The sequence below is a fragment of the Aristolochia californica genome, unplaced genomic scaffold (assembly GCF_029961685.1).
Source record: "Aristolochia californica isolate CCGP_79_NKW_82.1479 unplaced genomic scaffold, dmAriCali1.0.hap1 SCAF_16, whole genome shotgun sequence".
Classification (NCBI taxonomy): Eukaryota; Viridiplantae; Streptophyta; class Magnoliopsida; order Piperales; family Aristolochiaceae; genus Aristolochia; species Aristolochia californica.
Genome location: NW_027181837.1, coordinates 1,100,181 through 1,121,742, shown reverse-complemented (window position 1 = coordinate 1,121,742; position 21,562 = coordinate 1,100,181). Strand labels below are relative to the sequence as shown.

General features: G+C 40.7%; 3 protein-coding genes across 5 annotated transcripts; all 3 read right to left on the bottom strand.

Moving 5' to 3' along the window:
* Window positions 1–844: 844 nt before the first annotated feature.
* LOC137953196 (E3 ubiquitin-protein ligase WAV3-like) lies at window positions 845–4,289 on the bottom strand. Its single transcript, XM_068800468.1, has 2 exons — window positions 3,282–4,289; window positions 845–3,059 (listed from the first exon to the last, which is right to left on the bottom strand). Exons 1-2 carry the CDS (start codon window positions 3,624–3,626, stop codon window positions 1,251–1,253), a joined length of 2,154 nt encoding a protein of 717 aa, XP_068656569.1. The 5' UTR covers window positions 3,627–4,289; the 3' UTR covers window positions 845–1,250.
* Window positions 4,290–12,131: 7,842 nt separating this feature from the next.
* Window positions 12,132–12,617, bottom strand: LOC137953481 (uncharacterized). The gene has a single exon (XM_068800898.1). The coding sequence runs from the start codon at window positions 12,615–12,617 to the stop codon at window positions 12,132–12,134; it is 486 nt and encodes a 161-aa protein (XP_068656999.1).
* Window positions 12,618–14,165: 1,548 nt separating this feature from the next.
* LOC137952513 (auxin-responsive protein IAA9-like) lies at window positions 14,166–20,617 on the bottom strand. Of its 3 annotated transcripts, none has more exons than XM_068799587.1 (7): window positions 20,472–20,617; window positions 16,018–16,421; window positions 15,753–15,934; window positions 15,437–15,663; window positions 15,177–15,318; window positions 14,777–14,838; window positions 14,166–14,669 (listed from the first exon to the last, which is right to left on the bottom strand). In XM_068799587.1, exons 2-7 carry the CDS (start codon window positions 16,387–16,389, stop codon window positions 14,632–14,634), a joined length of 1,023 nt encoding a protein of 340 aa, XP_068655688.1. In that variant the 5' UTR covers window positions 16,390–16,421; window positions 20,472–20,617; the 3' UTR covers window positions 14,166–14,631. The 3 variants fall into 3 exon arrangements, with proteins under 3 accessions (XP_068655688.1, XP_068655687.1, XP_068655689.1); XM_068799586.1 differs by lacking the exon at window positions 20,472–20,617 and adding an exon at window positions 20,204–20,413; XM_068799588.1 differs by lacking the exon at window positions 20,472–20,617 and adding an exon at window positions 18,857–18,924.
* Window positions 20,618–21,562: the final 945 nt, after the last annotated feature.

Below are 21,562 nucleotides of genomic sequence, written 5' to 3'. Positions count from 1 at the left end.
TAGAAGTTAGAACCCAGAACAGAAATTGGCTCCCATTCCATGATAATTTAAGGCAGGAAATTCCATATCTGCTCGCACCAGTGACAGCTACTGAACCTTCGGCATTAAAACATCACATTTAATAAAATCGTAAACATTATACCTGTCAAGCATTTATAGACAATACAAAAATTCCCGTACGTCTGTTTTCATATGAAGCCTTTTATCTATCCTCTCCGTTCATCGTTAGTTTTCTCTTAAAGAGAAAACCCATGATCAGGGTAATTTAAACCCCCTGAATTTCAATTAACGTCTCGGCATGAAATAGAGTGAGAGTAAAGGAAGAGACATTCCAAGGCTACAGACCCACTTGGGGGTTCAAATCAGAAGCATTTATTTCTTTCGATTGATGATTCCAGAAGTCCACACAGAAACACATAAAATTCAAACAATTAAATACTTGAAAAAATTGTAATTGGTCCAGTGCAGAGACTTGGAGAAACCACAAACACAGATTTGGATATCCTTGAGTGGTTCATCACAGCAGTACATCAAAGCCAAACCATGTCAAGCGTTTTAATGGATTTGGCTTTTGATCCGACACCCCTTTGGCTGAAAATCGTTTCTTCAAAGCTCGTGTTTCACGGGATAAACGGTCCCTTCATTTGTTCTTTCTCCGGATAGTTTCATCTTCACAGTAGGACTGGAGAAGAAAGTCTGCTTTTCACTTTTTCGCTGATGTAGATAATATTGTAATCCATTCCGGGAGAGTTATCATTCTCTCTCTGTAGTCTTTTTGAGAGCCATAGAAGCTAAACTTGCTTGGGTTCATTATACTGTAAGATGGAAGAAAGATGGGGAGGGGAGCCAGAAAGAGATTTTTATCGAATCAAGGAAACAAAAAAAGCCATCGCCCACCTCTGCTACATGCATTTACAACATCACAATCAAAATACACCAAAGAAGCCAAATAAGTAAAATGACTAGAACTATATCTTACACATGAGAACTATTTAAGGAGATTTTCCCCTCCTTTTTTTTTTTTTTTGTAATCCTAAAGCTCTTCCATGAAAAATATTTCAAACTAATGGGGACGAAGAAATCCAATGCAAAGTCCCGATCGGTAGTTCTTTTCTCAATTTCTGCTCTTCCCTCTTCTTGGAAGATAATGGAGGCAAAGGCCATGGCAAAAGGTTCAAATCAGAATTCAGAAAATCACCCTTTCTTTAACCTTTTTTACAGATCTCTCTCGCTCTCTCTGTTCAGGCTGACTAAAATCTGGCATTTTCGAACCCATGCAAATCGCTGACTCGATTCATAGACTTTCTCATTATGGCTACCTTAGCCAGCTGCTCCGCCGCACGCCAAGCCGAGGTCGGTGTCAACGGCTCCCCGTTGTCGTCCAACAATGGATGCTCGCTTCTTCGCCGCTGGATGTAATGTTGCTGTGGTTGTTGTTGTTGTTGTTGCTGCTGTAATATTTGCTGGTGCAGATGTTGCCGGCGCATCTGCAACTCCGCCAACTCGGCTTCCAATCCGCGGAGGTTGGCGTCCGCTGATATCGAGCTGGACTGCAGAAGCAACGCACGAGCAGATGTAAGGAGATGGTGAGCCCCGGAGAGGTCATTGTGCTCCGTCATCCGCCGCGCCTCCGACATGGCCCGGGTCGTTATGAAGAAGTTCCTCAGCCGTTCGATTTTCGGGTCCGAGGATCTGACAGCGTGAGGTCGAGGTACCAGGACAGCCTGCTCCTTGCAATGCACCACCTCCTGCGTCGCTGGGTCCCGATATGAGAACCTGACGGACATCACGTGGTGGGCCCCGATAGACGCTGCTGGGACCCGCAGCTCCAGCAGCAGCTCTCTCTCCTCTTCTGCGTACAGGTCTCCCAGCCGAATGGACGACGATCCCAGTAACGTCGGCCTTCCCATGCACGAATACACGCCAGCGATCTCGCCGGAAGAGAACCCCAGGTGAAGGCGCAGGTCCTGGACCACCACGCTCAGAAGACCTCCGATGCATTTCGCAAACGCGTCGTGGCTGTGGGCACCCGAGCTGGCCCCGAACCCGAACGAGTGGACCGGTATCTCCACATGGGCGAACCGGGTCGACGGAGCGGAGGAGGACGTCAGGCGACGGCGGGCGGCGGATTCCTGAGGCGCGCTCCTCTCATCCTGGCCGTCGGAGAGCAGCATTATGCTAGCGACCGGGTTGCGCTCGCGGCGATCCTCAAGAACCTTCGTGGCTTTTCTCAGGGCCTCCCCCACGCACGTGCCATTGCCGCATGCGAGACGATCCACGATGCGACGCGCCGCGCGCTGCCCGTGCGGCGTCATGCGACGGAGTGGCAGCAGCCGCTTTGCGCTGCCGGAGAAGGCGACGATCGAGAGTCGATCGGCAGGGCCCAGAGAAGCGACAACCAATCTCATTGCGCGCTTGAGCATGTGCAGCTTCGCCCCGGTCATGCTCCCGCTAACGTCCAGTACGGTCACCAGGTCGACCGGCGCACGGCGGTTGTGATCGGCACCGTTGCGAACCGGTGGAGGCGCTGGAGCTTTCACTCGGAGCGCCACCGCGTAGCTCTCGTGGGAGCGACCGACAGACACGATGGCAGCCTCAGGCAGCAATCTCGCATCCACGACGCGGGCGGAATCTTCGACGTTGACGGCTTCGGATTTTGTGGAGGGTTTTGTGAAGAATCCCTGAAATTCCCCGATCTCTTCTTCCTCCCCGTCGTCCTCATCGGCTTCCGGGATTGGGTTGAATCGAGGAGAGATGAGCGGCTCATCGTCGTCGTAGAGACGGGATTCGGAAAGCGTCTTCAAGGGGTAGTGAGCCGATTTCGGCTTCTCAGGCTTCTCTTCCTCGACGGCATCGTTGTTGGTTTCCGGCTGCTGTTTGTGAATGGCAAGTAACGGCACTTCGCGCCAGGTCGCATTGCAGACGGGGCAGACGAGGCAACCCTGCTTTCTAACGTGCGCCGCGATGCACGGAAAGTGAAACGCGTGAGCGCATTCCGCCGTGAAGATTGCCGTCCCCTGCCCCGTCTTCACACTCTGCAAGCAAATCCCGCAGCTGCTCTGCAAAAGAAATAAAAGCGACAAAAAAAGCCAACACCTCGGAGTCAAATTTCTGCATCATTTATCCAATCCAACTCGCACGAACGCTAGCCTACGCTCCAGCGCGTACGATGTGAAAAAAGAGTCACAGAGAAAAAGGAAGAACCGAAAAAAGAAGAAGACAAAACTTCATAATTCGCATTTAAAAAAAAAACAAAATCCAGAATTCGAAAATTCGCTTGCCTTGGAGAGACGAAGCCGAGGACTTTTGAAGAGAGCGAATCGTGACGGGGACTTGGGAGAAGACGGGTTGGAGCCCTGAAAAAGGCGTGGGCTTATGCTCGTCGGGGTGGTCTTGCAGAGAAGTCGCGGGCTGTCCTGCACGGTCGGGGAAGTGAGGGTGGTCCGGCACCGAAGACTTGGACTGGCAACGGGCTGCGATTGCAGCCTCGGCGTCGAGGGATTGCTGAAGAAGCTCAATTTCGCGCAGCTCCTTGGACTGGGACTGGGACTGGGATTCTGCTGTTTTTCCGGTTCAGGGTCTCGAGGAATCGACGTACAGAACGCCCTCCGCCAGCCGGTACCCATTTCACTACCTCTGAATCCAAAAACAGAAAACTCGAAGATCGGATCAATGACGGAAGCAATCAACCCTGTTCTTTTACCTCTCCACTCGTACTCCCTGAACAATTCCTCCCCACACACCTCTCACTCTGTCTATAGGTTTTAGAGAAAAGAGCAAACGGCGGATTGGTTTTTGTTGCTTAGCGAGAGTAACAGAAGACAAAAGGGTAGAATCGATTTTTGGGATTTTTTCACAAGGGAAAGAGACAAGAAGAAATTAGATGAAGGATCACTTTCTCCCCGACCCTTTTTTTCTCTCTTTTGTTGTTCTTTCTCTTTTCCTCTTTCCTCTGTGTTTTTTCCTTCGCTCGCTATTGATAGCCCCAAAAAGATCTCTGCAACCTAAAAAGGCCTGCCAATATATTTAAAAGATCGTCTGCCAATCTCTCTCTCTCGCTCTCACACACACACACACACACACACTCTCACCCACCCGCCTCACTCCCCGCTATTTGTTTTTCTCCCTTGTTTTCCTTCATTCGCGTGTAAATCCCTCCCCTTCCCTGTCGACAATCTGGGATCTGAATCATCTATCAAACGATATGGAAAGAGAGTGAAGAAGCGTCTCCATGGCTCTGTACACCGAGTCGAAACGCCTTATTTTATTCTTCACTCCGGTTTAAGTAGCCATTTTCAACCCGAAGCCTGGAGGCCAGGCAGGTGGCGGTTGCTTCTTACGGATGCAGGTCAACGCGACTCCACGTGTTATGGCACCGACCTGTACCAAATCGCCTCACGTTCTTCCCTCCATCCCCTTATTTATCACCTCTCCGGACGTTTCTCTCCTCCACCCATCCAACGGTCAGATTCGTTCCCACTGGGCCCCCCTAGTTGACTTCCTTAAAAAGACGCTTTTACCCATGGGAACTTCCGCGCTGTGTCTCGCGATCCGCGTCGAATAGTACCTTCTCGACGATCGTCACGGAGGGAGCTCAGTGATTTGACTGTGTGAACAGTGGCCGCAGTCAATTATTCTAGCGTTCACGTGGCTACTACCTACACCATCTAACGCCGTTATAGATCACGGCCGGCTTATTGTTAAATTATTAGTGACTAATAATTCATTAATCATGTCGTTGGGGGAGTAGAGGCCCAGGTATTATGGAAGGTGCTGCTCCTTTTAATTCCTGTCTCCTCTCTTTAATCCTCGAATGAAACGGCAAAATTCGATCTTGGGCCGTCGGGGTTGATTTTTGGGTGGGGACAGGCGAGCAGCCGCTCGAATCATTGTCTGCTGCGTTAGCTGTACCGTAACTAACGTCAGTGTCACGACAACACATGGGACCCAGGCCGTCGAATCTAATGGGAAAATAATTGATGGGTCCCACTTGTGTACGCGTGGGGTATGCTATATCATGTCATCAAGGTCCCATCACGTCTTCTATACAGACAAAGCACGGTCTTGGACGCGTTGATCTTGATCAACGGCTGTCTTCTTCTTATGTGAGTGGGGCTCAATTCTCACGTGAGGCTCATGGTTCTATTCTTCAACGAGCCTCAAAAAAAAAAAAAAGTGGTGGCCCACGAAAATACTGCCACGTATAAGACGGGCCCCATTTAATTGTTTTTTTTTTTTTACGTTTTTGCTACTCGCTCGCAATGATAGGAATTTAGAATTAGTTAACGTCGTCTTGCATTTAATTATGGATAAGTCCCTGGCCACCTCCCTAATGATTTGATATTTTGATTCCTTATCTAATCCCGGTTTGACCCTGTTCGAAGACCGGAAAAGCCGGTTGTTATTCCTACGTGGCCGGCGGTAGTCCTTGCAAGACTGGTTTTTTTTTTTTATAAAAAAATGTCCAGGTCGACATTTTACTCGGTTCTCGCGTACGCTTTCAATGCACGTCAGAGCGTCGTCCCCACTCCCTAGGCACCGGTTTCCCGGTCAGTTCCGAATACGTGGCTAACAGAAACCGCCACGTTCTCGCCGGACCCGTCCTCTGATGTGCGCCAGTGGCGGCCACGTCGTGTGTGGGCCTGATGTTGACTTAAAAAATTAGGAAAATAAAATAAATGGAGGAAAATTAGAGAAGCTTCCCTCTAAAGAAGTGTTTTATCGCTTTATTGTTCCCGATTAATTTTATTTATTAAAAAGAATATTTTTTAAATTGGAGGGTTTAATGATTCGGTCGCCGTCCGACCTTGGACTCATGACAATCATGCACCCCGGTTCGAGTGGGGCCGCATTATTACGTCACGTGCCGATCCTCGTGCTCCTGGGACCCACTCCAATCCAAACCCACCAACCATATAATGCTGATCGGACTGTGGAGAATACGCCGAAAGGCCAAAAACCCGATGGGGACACATGTATTTGCCTTTGGAGACACTCCATGGGTAGTTTTTAGACCCAATCGACTCGTTCAACCCAGTTGTTTGAATCGGAATCGGAATCGGAATCGGAATCGGAACCGGGTTAGATTATAATAATAAGAGTAATGATTCTAGCTTGACCTAAAAAAGCCATTAAGGGGACCCCCTCCCCCTTTGACCAATGGCTTCAATTGGGGGGGGAAAGGGCATATGTTAGAATTTAATTAAGACACACTGGGGATATCCCAATGAATACACCACCCTAACATGGCACATGAAATAATTGGACAAACCCATATGGGAGATCCCTAAGGACCAACTTGAGTGACTTCATTAGCAAATTTTTCACCCTAAATGCTTTTGTTTATATTAATCCTTGTTTAGAGCTTCGTATGTTTCGCTCGTAATCGCATAAGACGATTTGAAAATCCTTAATTAGGGTTGGATTTTTTTTATTATATGGGGTTTAAGAGCTGGCAAGGTATGGGTAGTGAATTGACTTGTTTGATTATAAACGTTAATAACCCTGTTAGAATTAGCAGTTGGTCAAGAACTGTAAGGGGGTAGGTGTTGTCACATGGAAGATGGAAGAATGAATCAAGTTATTTTTAAGTTAGATTGAAAATGAAAGCTTTCCTTTTGAGTCTGGTTGTTGGGATGAAATGGCCATTATTCAAGCACATGTCTGGGAGTAATTTAACTGCTGCTATCCCTAACAACCATTAATAAACAATTTCTAAAACAGTTTATTCAGCCCTGTTTCTTTGGTCTATAGAGGGGCCCTTCTTCCCCTCTTCTCAACCGTTTAATTATTGAGATTTAGACTGATTGACAGGGAGGAGAGGGGGGGGACTCCTAGATTGGGATAGTTTTCATTATTTGATTGAAGCAGGTTTCGAAATTGATTTTGGGCATCGAATGAAACTCAGATAATGGAAAAGAAGAAAAAAAAAGAAAACAAAGGTGAGAGTTTTGAGCTTATCCTGTTCATGGGTGCCCTTCCAGATTCATATCAGAACGATTCCTGTAAGTAAAAGGTAGGCTCTGCCATGCCTAGTTAATGGGTGCAGCCTCTCCATTAAAATCTAAAGCTTTAAATGCCTGGCTTTCTGCCATGCATAGCTCCATTACCAAATCCGTGTAAGATGGGAGCAGAGACAGCAGAAAAGGCAGGTTAAGATTCTTCCTGTTTTCACTCTCTTGGCATGGTTCATGTTTAGTCCACCATTGAAGCTTTTTGTTCAATTTCAGCTCTTCTGTTATCAGAGGAGATTTTCAACTTTCGAGGGAAGCATTGACAAAGGTAAATGCAGTCCTCCCTCTGTTTTGACATTTACATCCTCTCCCTCCCAAACTGTACTTCTGCTGCTTCTGTAAATCTTTTTTTTTTTCTGGAACTCATCGGCATTAACTCTTGAAAAAGCAAGAATCAGAAGATGAGCTCCTCTGGTATTGATGGGTCACAGATAATGCAAGTGGAAATTCCTGAAATTTGTGCCCTGAGTTTCCTGATGACATCCCAGCTACTGAGTTACAGTGTTCCTAGCCTTGATTATTAAGTCCTCCGTCTCCTTTCAGGATCCAAACACGGAAAGCTCTGATACTCTTTCGTGTTTCTTACATGGGGAGTTTCAAATTTCAATGAAGAGGATATATCATTCATCTGTGCCCCAATGGTAATCTGCAACACCCACCCAGAAGCTACGAAAATAGGGGAAGAACTATCGAAGATTCATATGGTTAAGTTCAGAATAACCGAAGCATCAAAATTCTTGCTTAAAAGACCATCTTTGATTCTTCTCTTTAGTAGAATCACTAGACCCAATTGCACAATCTTTCCCAAAAAGAATATGTTAGTCCTCACAGATTCATAGTAGAAGATAGGCTAACATTGATATATTTTGTATCTAGATGAACCTATATGCTTGAGAAATTGTTTCAAACATCATTATTGATTGATTAAAACCCAATCAACTACCACTAGTATGATGGAACTCCTAGTAAAGCAAAGTTTTTTTCAAAGTCTTCCATCGTTTTTAATATGTTGGATAGATATACATTGCAAATCACAAAAAAATAAAAAAAATAAAAAAATCCAAAGTTCTTTGACATAACTTTAAAAGCAACTGAATAGACAACTCCTTTAAGCATCCAATCAATTTTTTGCCCCTTACTCGATTAGTCAATTTGAGTCTCTATAAGACAATTGCCTATGTCAATTTTATATAATATGTTCTTATCTCCTCCACTATTATCCATTTTTCTTCAAAAATATAAATATTGATTTTTCAAACAATTCGATACCAAAAGTCAAACACTAAAAGCAACCAATGAAAAACATGAGTAACACTACTACTATCACATTTCTATACACATTATAGTCTGGAAGTTAAAACTCCAATTCAATTTGATCAAATCGTTCTTTCCTAAATAATAGTAATTATTGGAATATATATGATATAATTAGTGTGGTACTAATGTAATTAAGATGACACTAATGTAATTAATTTAAATTTCTTGTCTCTTCTTACTCTTATTAAGGTGAAGGGTGTACTTGTAATATTGGTAGTTTTGATACCTATACATATACCTTATGGGAGAGGGTTTAGATTAAGTCCATAACCTCTTCTTCCTCTTGTTTTCTCCCAATGAGTGTCTCCCTATTTTTCTCCATGAGCTAAATCTATGGAGTCCTAAACATCAATATAGTATCAGAGCAGGTTATGTGAGTTGACTCGATCAACCCACAGAGATAATGTGATCCATTTTTTATCTATTATCTCTAACAATTTAGGTTCGTATTTATCTTTTTTTTCTTTTTTCAGTACCTATACATGTTGTTTTCTTGCATTATCACCTCTATACTAAGCTTTTCATATTGCAAATTATATATTGATGGAAAGATATTCGAGTTTACTTTCCAACACAAAACGAATTTTGGCAATCGAAGTTTTTTACAAAGATAAATCGATATTTTAAGCAACAAAAAACTTCTACTTCTAAGTTATTTTATGCTATCAAGAATGAGATTTTATATGGAGAATTATATATATCAAAATAAATATTTGTAAGTCTATTTTCTTACATATTCAACCAATTCTCAATCTAAGTTATTTATATGAAAATATTGATCTTTGGAAGAGTCAATGGTTATACTGGCAAAAGGAGAAAGAGTACTTAGTTTGGCCAGATTACAGACACCGAAATCTATCAAATTATATATCTCAATAGAAGTATATTTTATGAAGAATTATACTTGGATGAAAGGTATTTAAGTCTATTTTCAGAAGGAGAAAGTTTCAGATCAATCTGATCTATATTTAAGGATATATTCGCGTTGGAAGAATCAAAGGTCATATTGGTATCCTGTTGCATTGAAAAATCCGAATTTAAGCCAATTTTTTTGCGTCACTTTTTGAGTTGTTATTGATCGAGAATATCAGGAAAATATCTCACTTACCTTATTTTTGGTCAGCATTTCTCCTACCATCCTTTTTTTTACTCTCACATACCCCCTTGGGCTAATCTCTTGTGTGTTGCTTTGGTTGGTTTACTTTGATATATATATATATATATATATATATATATATATATATATATATATATATATATATATATGTGTGTGTGTGTGTGTGTGTGTGTGTGTGTGTGTGTGTGTTTTAAGTCCAATGAGACTTTTTAATATGTATCTATAGGTCTTTAATCGCCGTCTTGTGAATGACAGGCATTACCCACTTATCATCCATTTCTACCTTTGAGAGTTAACGCTCGGGGTTGGGACACTGTGATAGAGGAGTTTATTTCTACATCTATGTTATTTGGTTCAAGCTGGGATCACTGCCATTACCTCTTAACTTGAGGGGGAGAAGTACAAGAAATATGTATTTTATTCCATATGCTGAGGTAAGTTTTATGTGACCAAAATAATCAAGAAAGGGGTAGAACAAAAGACAAAAATTTTGCATCTATAAAGAATTATATTTATCAATTATTTTTTTTCAACAAAAGAAAATTGAAGACTAAAAATCATTTTCATTACAAGCTAAAGTTATAAACTCCACCTTGAGAGAGAGTGTTGAAAAACAAATATGAAAAAGACTTACATGAATCTCACAATAAGAAATCTTATAGAGCCACAATTATTATGGAATGAGGTCTCACGGAAGAGTTTCAAGTATAAAGGTGTTTTAATTATGTTAGTCTTCTATTTATATTGAGTTATTTAATTATACTAGGATTTATCTTTAAGTGTAATTGGGACAAAGATAGTTTAAATATAATTAGATTCAACTATTTTCCTCTATTATAAATAGGGGTTCACAAACTCTGATTACAACAAGTAATAAAGTTAGCTTCAAAAATTATCTAAATACATGATTGCCAAGTCTTGAAATCATCTTTGTTTCTTTCAATTCAACCTTTGTTTCTTACGACAATGATTTCTCCATATAAAAAAAATCAAATTGAAAGTCATTTTTGCATTAGAAAGTAGATTCACCTACCATTCTTAGAAAATAAGTAATATATAAAGTTTGCTCTTATGACACTAATCTTTAGTTGATTGAAATTTTTATTGGCCCCCTACCCATGTGAGAAAAGAATAGCTGAGGCCCTTCAACTCTTTGTTTTCTTCTTTTTATGTAAAGACAAACAAAACCTTCCTCCTGCAATGTGAATGCAACAAGGAGTAGACCCATGATTGTTTGAAAGTTTTCTCACTATCAGAATACACATCTGTTCTTCAAAAATAGAAATTTGAGTTCCCGAAGTAGAAGGAAAATAAGGGTAATGGCCTTCTGGGCTTCCTTGTGAACAAAAATTCCAAGACGAATCAAAGTACATAAAACTCTGAAGGTACCTAACACTGAATTCTAATTCAAGAATTGTTCCTTGAACAGTAACCCTTCCCCCTCCCCCACCTCAAGGATCCCTGTTTGTTCATAAACATCTATTAGCAAAAATATTTATTCAAGTATAAAATAAGCAGAACTTGTTTTCTCTAAAACACTCATTAAAACAAAATAAATCTGTAGGCACCCTGATCCTTTGATAGGAAGAGACAGTTCTATAATTTCTAACTCCTCTCTCTCTAAAACACTCATTACAACAAAATAAATCTGCAGGCGCCCTGATACTTTGATAGGAAGAGAGTTCTATAATTTCGAACTCCTCTCTCTCTCTCTCTCTCTCTAAAACACTCATTAAAACAAAATAAATCTGTAGCCACCCTGATACATTGATAGGAAGAGACAGTTCTATAATTTCAGACTCCTCTCTTACTCTAAAACACTCATTAAAAAATATAAATCTGTAGGCACCCTGATAATTTGATATGAAGAGACAGTTCTATAATTTCAAACTCCTCTCTTTCTCTAAAACACTCATTAAAACAAAATAAATCAGTAGCTACCCTGATACTTTGATAGGAAGAGACAGTTAGCTTTAACCATACTGACCTCTAATACTTCATAAATTTCACTTTTTAATGTTATAATACAATTATCCAGACTGTTATTAATGATTTTTCGACAATTCCCTTAAAAAGAAACTATCTTTCTATAAGTCCCTTTAAGAAATGATTTTTTCAGTATTTTTTCTGTAGTCTTAAAACCTCTTGGCCATGGTTATTCACTTGCCAGGTCGCCCTAGATTTGGACGGCAGGTCGGATCAGGGCAACCTCATGCCTGGTATTTTCTATGAACTTACACTTCCAGTTACCTGAGTCCAACTTCTGAACTCAACAAAATCAATCAAACTTGACCAAGCCAATCAAGATTGCAACAGGGCTGGCTGAATGAGGTCCTTGAGGAACTCTAGGCTTTTGACTTACTACTCAGCATCGGTTTCAAGATTAGGTGTGTTTGTTATTGAACTCAGATGTTCCCTACTTTAAACTGTAAATCACTACCACGAGATGAAGATTAAACACGTCACAATGCAAAGAAGCCCACATAGCTGTACAGAGAAAGTCTTCATAATCATCATATTAAAAGGAAAATGAAAAGATAGCCTGATCAAAAATCAAAACAGGAAGAGAGAAAGAATCAAGTTTATACACCTCTAGCCTGACTAAAATTGCAGTTTAGATTTCTAATTTCTAAGAAGAGAACAAATACCAATACAGTAGCTGAGTACATTACCACACTGCCCAATTATTTGCTCTTAGCCTCTGAGAATCTCATGAACCTCTTGAAGCTTGGAAAACGAATCAAAGGAATCGATACACGCGACGGGTCTTCTCCACCAACGTGTTCTTCCACCATTTCCTTGACAGATTTCACAGACAACGGATGAAAACTTGCTCCCCACTCATCAAGAAACCTTCTGAGAGAATCGAACTTCTCATCTTCTTCCATCTGCCTCCAATTTCTCTTCACTGCCTCGGCCTTCAAACCAAGGTACTCGCAGAAATCATCAAACAGCATGTCCGTGCTTTTCTTCATAGCCTCTTTCTTCAGCGACGAATGGGTATCTATTCTCGAGATCTGCGATGCCAAATCCGCTGTGAGTTCTGCATCAGAGATGCTGCAGCGAAGACGGCTTCTTCTTTTTACTCTACAATGGATGAATGGGAGCCTTTGAGATTCAAGGGTTTTCGGGAGGATTTGGGGGGAAAAAAGAGCGGCCGTGGTAGCCATTCAGTGCGTTTGGTAATGGGTTTCCGTTTTTTTCTGGGTGAAGAGGATGAGAATCTGTGCAGCTAGGGCCACTCTGGAAGAATTTTCTGATGCTTATCGTCAGTCACCACTTCACCGAACATCACAGGAGATTCGAGCTACAAAGACCCCTTCTGTGGCTCTGGGAATTACAAGAGAACCTCGTTCATTACTTTGATGTGACATCTGGATCACTCTCTGTGATTACAGTAATAATCTGGCCCTTGGCAGGTTTTTCAATTCCAGGCAGATGAACTGAGTCATTAGGACTTGCCGACCTGGTGACAGGATTCGGGGCGAGTCGGATGGGGCAAGAAGTTCCCGGTCAAAAGGCCATCATAAATAGCAAAACACCTCTACCGCCCCCTTAATCGTCTTCTTCCTAAGATCGAAAACCCATCCCCACCTAAATCAGGTTAGGTCAGGTGAAGTCTTATTACAATTTAGAAAAAAGACTCTTATCCCACTTCCTTCACTTGCTAAAAATTAGAAGGAACCCACACCGACCAGTTTCTTCCTCTTTCTACGCATAATTACCCCTCTCCTCTCCCAACACATCAAAGAAGCAAGAAAAAGGCTTCGAGATATCAAAACTGAGAGGTACTGGGAAGAAATGTATCACTACAGAGACTACTAGCTGCAGTCATTCTCTTCTAGTTGAACACGATGATCAGTTGCCGAAGCAACGATATGTAAGCTAGAGAGAAGTGCAGCAGAAAAACATGTAAAACTCGTTTTTGAGCTCTAAATTTAAGTAATGACCCACAATTTTACAGCCATGTAACTGGGTTTTTAAACCATCTGCTGCCGCTGTACTGTAAGGATTCTACAAAACCAAAAGACATTAACACAAACAAGTCAGTAAGAGGACAATGTTATAAGCAAACACCAGCATTTTCCCCTTTTACATGCTTAGCCTCCTTATTTTTGTCATTTCTTTGCAATCTCCCGAGAACTACGCCTTGGTCCTAGGCCCCTCCTGCCTCTGTTCCATTCATGTGGTCAAATTCAAACAACCCAGAATGGACTTCAAACTTGCCTAGGTTTTCCCATTTCACAGAAATGGAATAAACCTGCTCCAGGATTTTAGTTGAATGACTATGCATAAACAACAATACGAATCAATGAATCAGTAAAGGGCCCCCATATCACTCGGAAGCTTTCACATGAACACTACATACATAAAATAAAATAAATAAATAAAAAATGTGGGACGATTTCATTCCTACATAACATAGCTGATGGGACTACTCGGAAAGAACAGTGAAGCCATCTCAGTAATTGGTCTCACATTTCCGTTTATCTAATGTACTTTAAATGACCCCACATTTTCTTTGTACATAATGCCTCCACTCATGCAGTACCATATCATGTAAAAAGGAAACTCTTCTGTAGCAGGAATAAGAGAACAGATCCAGAAAACCTGCCAACAGAAAAATAATCAACCAGCTGACAACCATTGAAAGGAACCACTCTAAATCCCCATATCATCAAGAAGTTTCTACCACTAAAAAAAGGACATCTATTCAATAAAATGCAAAGATACTTAATAATTCACAGATCAGTGAATAAACAGTGTTGGCCAATAGCAAGAACTGCCACAACGAGGAAACCACACCATTAACTGCTCTTCATCCGGTAAACAAGAGCATATACACACAAGGCACCCAACACTTCTTGACAAATACTAGCCAAACTCCGTTCTAGTAACAACACTTTACAGAATTGTCCCTTCACTTCAGGACAACACAATAAGTCAAATTCTTTCGAAGCTTCATGTCAGTCTTTTTCCGTACTTCAGAAAAACAAACTCAGAACAACAACCACATAATTTTGAACTTTGCAAAATACATAATAGATATCTAAACAAATGACCTGCCTTCTGCCCAGGGCATAATCTTACTACATGGTACAATTGTCAAATCCGCCCTTGAACTTTTCATCCATCATCCAGCAACCTATGGTACAGATGGCAGTCATCACTTTCAGATAATGGCTAGTTCCTGTTTCTGTTTTTCTCCATTGCCCTTGGAGCTGAAAGTACATACACAGGTAGAGAAGTGTGTTAAATGAATCCGTCCCCCTCTGCAGAATTCATTGTCTATGAGTGAATAAAAAATCTAGTTAGAAAACTAACACACCTAGCCCAATGGCATCAGACCCTTTCATGATACGCAACCTTTTACATGAATCAATGAACATCCTGCAAGAGATCCAAACCAAGGTTTGGAAAAAAAATGAAAAGACATTAGTAGCTAAAAGTTCTTTTGGCAATGAATCTCAAGATAATTAGCATAATAGGTATAATCATGAAAAGACTACTTAGATCCGTGAGATAATTGCCATCATTAATCTTACAAGGGATGACATCATTCAACCTAAAAGATAAGAGCAGTTAGCTTTCATCTGCGTAGTTAATAGAAGTTGATGCATCTGCGACTCTCAGGGAGAAAAGGATTATTTATACTAGCACACCTTTCTGATTCGCTAGAGGCAAACATAGAAAATAAAAGTAAATAGTTGAAAATGCCAAGAACTCACTCCCAAGGTACATCGCCCACAAGCATCCAATCACTATCCTTGTCCTCATATGTGAGCACATATTCTGATCCATGTAACAGATCCCTCAGCTTGCTCTCACTCAGCTTGTCCCTTCCAGGAACTCCATGAGACCCATACTGACCTGAAAATATAAAAAAACAGAGCAGTAACAGGTACATACCAACAGATTTAAATAGCACACTAATAAATGTCCCTAATATCTAAAACCAGTATGAGAATCAAGTCTTAAGTTAGCTCACCTATAGTAAAACAGCTGAACATTTTCTCTAGAGCAGAAGACAACTCCATATAAGTAGAATAGGTTTTCAGGTCCACCTTCCTCAAGTAAGGAGCCCCATCCATACTGACCTTCACAAAGAGTGCTCCTGAACCTGGTTTTCCATCCACTTCTTCGCTGTTCTTGGAACTAGTGGCCAATGTGTTTTTCCTGAATGATCTTATGGGAGGCCAACCAACAACCTGGGCCCTATCATGAAGCACTTATCATATGGTTAATTCTGCAAGAAAAGATGAAGTACCATTCAAATTAAAAAAATATGAAAACACTATACTCACTTGGCTGCAGGTGCACTTCCAGTATTATTTGGGATGCTCAGTTTCTCATGTGATGGAGAGTCTTTGAGAACAGAAGAGAGACCTCCAGGTTGGTCTTTGCCAGAAGAAGTCTTTAAACCAGAGTTTACTGGTGGCCTGGACGAAAGAATATTATTTACCCCTTGGTTTGCAGAAAAGTTCCCCTGCATCACCCATTCAGAGCCCTTCTTAGATCAAGCAATTTGAAAACATTCATCTGCCATCATTCAAATGCAGGGGTTTTTACCTCTGGAAATCCATCCATTACATCAGAGAACCCTCTTTTGTTCCCAGAGACAACAGTCTTCTGCAGTGGAGCTAGAGGAAATAAGGGCTTCTCATCAAGTTTGGTTGTGCCCAATGGACAGAGCTCCGGATTCCTGGAAGGAGACTGGGACCCTGGAAGACCAAGCCTGAGTTCAGTTGCTTTCAGATTCAGAGAGATCTCAGATGGGCTTGAGACCACAGAGCTTTCCACAGAAGAGCAGTCAGATAAACCCATATAGTTTCTTTCTCTCAATCCCGGGCTATTCTGACAGGTGCTGTCAGTGGAGGCAGAAGAAGCCACCAACGAGACATTGCTCCTTCCTTCATCCGAAATTGCAAGTGTTGGAGACATGAGACTGTATATGCATAAAAACGTGTCCTGACCTGAATAAAGCCAGAAGAAAAGAAGCCATCAAACTATCATACATAACCTAGACAATTCCCAGACCCCATAATCCTTCTATTCAGAAAACCATTACTCAAACGGACCAGAGGAGATAGAGAACTATAAAATGCAGACATGGTGACCAAAACACAAATATCATCCTTGCATATGGAAAAACATGAAGTGAACAAACATCATCAACTGATTAATAATACAAATCAAGAGCACCAGTGAAGAAGGAAAATAATGTATACAACTGCTTAAATAGGTTCTTTTTGGCCTTTAAAAGGACGGTCGAGAAAATATTCCAGGACAAACCAAGGCATTCTGTGGTTTGAAAATGAAGAGTTAATAAATTGCTAGAAAGATTTTACAGATTAGAAAATAAAGAACTATGCTTATCACTACCAACTCTTGCCATCAATATTAATGAATCAATGCCACTCAAGGAGGTTGCATCAAATACCAGGTACAAGATAAAAATCAGAATATGAAGGTGAATTCTTCTTGGTTGAGCATGCTATGCTTTGTTGGACATGTGAAATTTACAGAACTCCCATAGGTCCAAGCAGGCAGCTGGCAAATTAATAGGTGAAAGGAAGGGGTGTTTATTTAGCAACAGCAAATAGTGCTTAAACAAAGCTCTGGTGAAAAGATAAACAAGCAATGACGCTTCAGATTTCTAAAAGAAATTATCTTCCTTCTATAAAACCACTAGCTTAGCTCACAAGGTCCATTACCCACATTGGAAGGATAGACAAGTGCAAAGTTTAACCATTAATACTTAATCATTAAACCAAGAGCTCCAAAATTTATGGATGATAAAATATCTGGCGCTTAAGCAAATCACATACTAGATGACCCAAACTGACATCCATACTACAATTTCGCTTCGCCTCTTAAAAACATGATAGACCATGACTCCGCACCAACATCCAAGCTTGTCACCCACTCAGACCACCTCATCAACTTTGTGAAGGTTCTCACTCTGACAATGTAGGTTGTCCTCTCCAAATTTCAAATATGAGACATAGTGTCAGTTTTAATAGTGATTTTTCAGCATCCAGCTAATAACACCTGTTGGCACGGCAAATGTCCCACCATTCAATGGTTTTACACAAGCCAGGTTGACATATCAATGCCCAAACCCAGGTTGTGCCACAAAAGCATATATTAATTGATTGGAATAGATTACTTACCTTACATTGGCCTGCCAACTCAAGATGAGTAAACAGAAGAGTTTTCATAATTAGCCTTGATTAGACTAAACTACTGTTGATTATACACTTTAAATGTAGTACTTCCTCAACATAAAGAGAACAACTCCTAAATGAGATCCACAACTGGTTTGAACTGATACTAAACAAAATTCTTTAGCCAGCCTTCCCATGAATCATTGTCTTTAAAACCAACTGTGATACTTGATTAGAATGCTCAATTCAACTGGTAATTTTAAATGCCTTTCGACTTCCCAAAAAGTCACATCTATGATCTCAGACAGTTAAATGGGTACCCAAAGCACAAATAAGATGTATGATTGCTGTCCCAACACCTCTAGTTAGTAGCAATCCAAAAAGTAGGAGTTATATTTAAAATTCACTGAACAATTGCACCTAATCAAATTATTAGAAACATATGTTTTTAATAGCTTTTTAGGAACATAATTACAAAAAAAATATTTTACATATTTCTCCAGAATTCTTAGAAAATTTCCATATTTTTAAGAGAGATATACAACATTCCCTAGGAGATGCACAAAAATGACGGATACATAACTCAAGGTCCATTTGCCAAAACCCAATTAAGTATTCAAATGCAACTCATATCTTGAATGACTAGACAATTCTCAAAAAAGGTTACCAAACAAAGAAAAGGTGACCACTGATAAATGAGAACAAACAATATAAAAGTGAAGAGAGAACACATTTTTCTGGAAACAAGTACATCTCAACGTCCAAAGTAGCGGCTGACAGGAAAATGCTCTAAGATTCTCATTTGGCTCTATGGTACAACTCTAAAAACTGTACAGCAGCTCTTTGTAAAACTGTATTTCAGGTGTAGACTCAAGAGATACAGGAAATACAGCATATCTTGAATTTCTGTGAACAGAACTAGAATCAACTCCAGATATGAAACAAGAAAGAAATAAACAACCTTGAAATTCAGAAACCATATAAGAAAATATCAACATAGAAATCCTAACCCTCTGACCTTAAAATATTTTAAGTGCCAGCATTTCTCAGTAAAACAGTTCCAGAAATTCAATGGACATATAAACATCTTAAATAACTATTTCAGTGACAAATCAGCCATTTTTTTTCTACTTGAACACTCAAATGAACAAATAACGATTGAAGGAACACCCGCAAAGCTCAAAATGACATCAATCACTGGCCTTATCGGTAAAGGACAAAGCATAAAAGAAGCCCCTTGCCTTTATATTGTTATAAGTTAGTGCTTGGATATTTGGTAGCCCAATGAAAAGTAGATAATCTCGGACCACTGCCAAAACAGCTTAAACAATGAATTAAAGTTTTGATAGAACGTTTAACATTAAACCTACACAGGAGAATGGATGCCTAATGACTGACCTGTAAGCGACAGATCAGAGCTGGACGTTACCTCATATTAAATCTTAGTACATAAAACAATCACATGAAAGAAAGTAGAGACGTTCAGTTGGAGCTAAAACGAGTTTAAACAGTATTTACGAAATACTCACCAAGAAAAAAAAAACACACATAAAACCATAAACAGTAAGGGGATAAAAAACAGACGGACCTGATAAACAACCAGAGTACTATGGAACTCAAAACAAACGGAATACACGCAGTAGACACATCCCATGGACTAAATATAGTGATCTCACTATCAGACACGCGGCGATTCTCAATGGCATTACCAATGAAAGAAAACAGAAGCAACCACATACAAATACTGCGGTAATAGAGGTTTCTAGTAACATCAACCGCGATAAACCAGAAAACATGAAAGTTTTAAAAAAAAAAATTACCACATGCGAGAAACTATAAGATTAAGAGGCGTTACCACGGACACACAAAGACAGAAAGAGATTGAAGACGGGGATGGAAAACAGCGTAGAAGTGAAACAGAGAAATCTCAGGGATAATCACGATAAATAATTTCGAAAGCTTCTCTTAAAAAACATAAATAATTAGGAAAACATGCCTAGAAACAAAAAGCAGAGAGCATAAGAGATAAAAATGAAGAGGACTTTCGTATTACCGACTTCGAATAAACTCCTCAACAAGCTAGCAAGCTTCAAATAAACAACAAAAGTAAGGTCGACGCCTGTAATTTAAATAGCAAAACGCATTCCCAAGGCTTCTTCGCAGCCACCCCACCATAAAAATTGCAAGAGAAAGAAACGACAGAGGAAAGGCTCAAAATACCCCAAACAGGAAGAAAACCACATAGAAAGGAAATAGTTAGTGAGTAGAAAATATAGAGAACAAGGGAAGCACATAACATCCCACTTCACTGTCGCCGAGTAGAACTAAAAGCAGGAAAAAACAGTGAATGATGCCAGTAGAAAATAGTGAGATACACGGAGAACAGACGGTGGAAATGCCAGCATCATTTCGCATTTCATCAATAATAACATGAACAAAAAACTCTAAAAGCCATTCATAACAAAGATACGAAAGGGAGATCACTTAACAGAAACGATCCCCTCTACGCGCCATTTTAACAACATTAACTTCGAATCAAATCAGAAACTATAAAAAAACAAGAAATCACTGGAACCACACGAACTAACCAAAATATTTTTTTGCAGAAACGTCCTACTTGAAAACCGCTTTAGCTGGAGAGACAAAGAGAAAGAAGGAGCTAAGGGCCTTCCATTTCGATTGACTATCACGGCAACAACAACAACAAGAACAGCTTGCGCCTTCTCAAAAACCCCAAGGAAAGAGAGAGAGAGAGAGAGAGAGAGAGAGAGAGAGAGAGAGAGAGTGAGACACTGAAAGAACCGTCTGATAATAATAAAATTTCTAATCCGAAATTCTGATGAAAGGATTTTATACCTCTCCGATCAACTCGAGGCGCCAAACGGACGGCCACGATTGGACGATCAGTTCCTCGCCAGCCGTCAATGGATCGCCCCGTCGGAATAATATCTTTCTTTATTTATTATTATTACCAGCAAAAAGAGATTTTTTAGGAAGCCGAAGGAAACAAAGTTTGACCAAACTACCCTTACTGTTCATCTCGCGATATGGAGAGTTTTAATCACTACCGTCGATCACACGAATAAGCAAGCAAGACCAAGATCCGTGATACTATCTCGAGACAGGAGTTTTTTAACAGAACGAGATATTGACGACATAATAGGTATTATACAAATCCTAACCCCCTTCAATTATTCAACCACTCTATTCATCAATGATTAATCGCCAGATTCCTCAGGAATTGTTACCTCTTCGTCAATTACATAAATACCACTAACCACTCCCTCGCGCATTTTAGTGAACGGATAAGGCTCCATATTAAATCCGCTTAATTTCGCCGATAACCCGTCGCTTTTCCCAGATCTCGTGAGTCCACATACCCTGGGGACAGGACCACGTAGCCTGCCTCGTTCGTGCAAAACACGGTTGACGGCACAGAAGGGACGATGACTAGGCTCGTTGAGGAGGGTAAAATAGGAAAGGAATTGTTGGGTCGTTACTTTTATGTCACGTTAGGGCATTTATGAGGAGGGTTTAAGTTGGGGGACAGAGGAAAACATGGGAGGCAAGTCTGGGGGACAAGGAAGCGGCAAAATAGACTCCCGTGCCGGTTCCGGACCGGGACACCTAACCCTCCTCCTACCAAAACCATCATTACTTCTCCTATTTTCTCTCTCTTCTTTTATTAATTTAATTAAATTATAAGACATAATTAACTTAATCTCATCTAGATTAACCACATCATCGTCATCATCATATCAACCCATGCATCCATCACAGCTCATTCGCCGCATGACCTTCCACGTCAACAGACGTCACATCGCGTGGCAGCTGACGCTAGTCTGTCTTGCGTGAGAACGAGGATTTCGTTACATGTCGATACTACCCTTCGTTACATGTCGATACTACCCTCCGAATTCGAGTCAATAGAGGGGTAATTTAGTCTC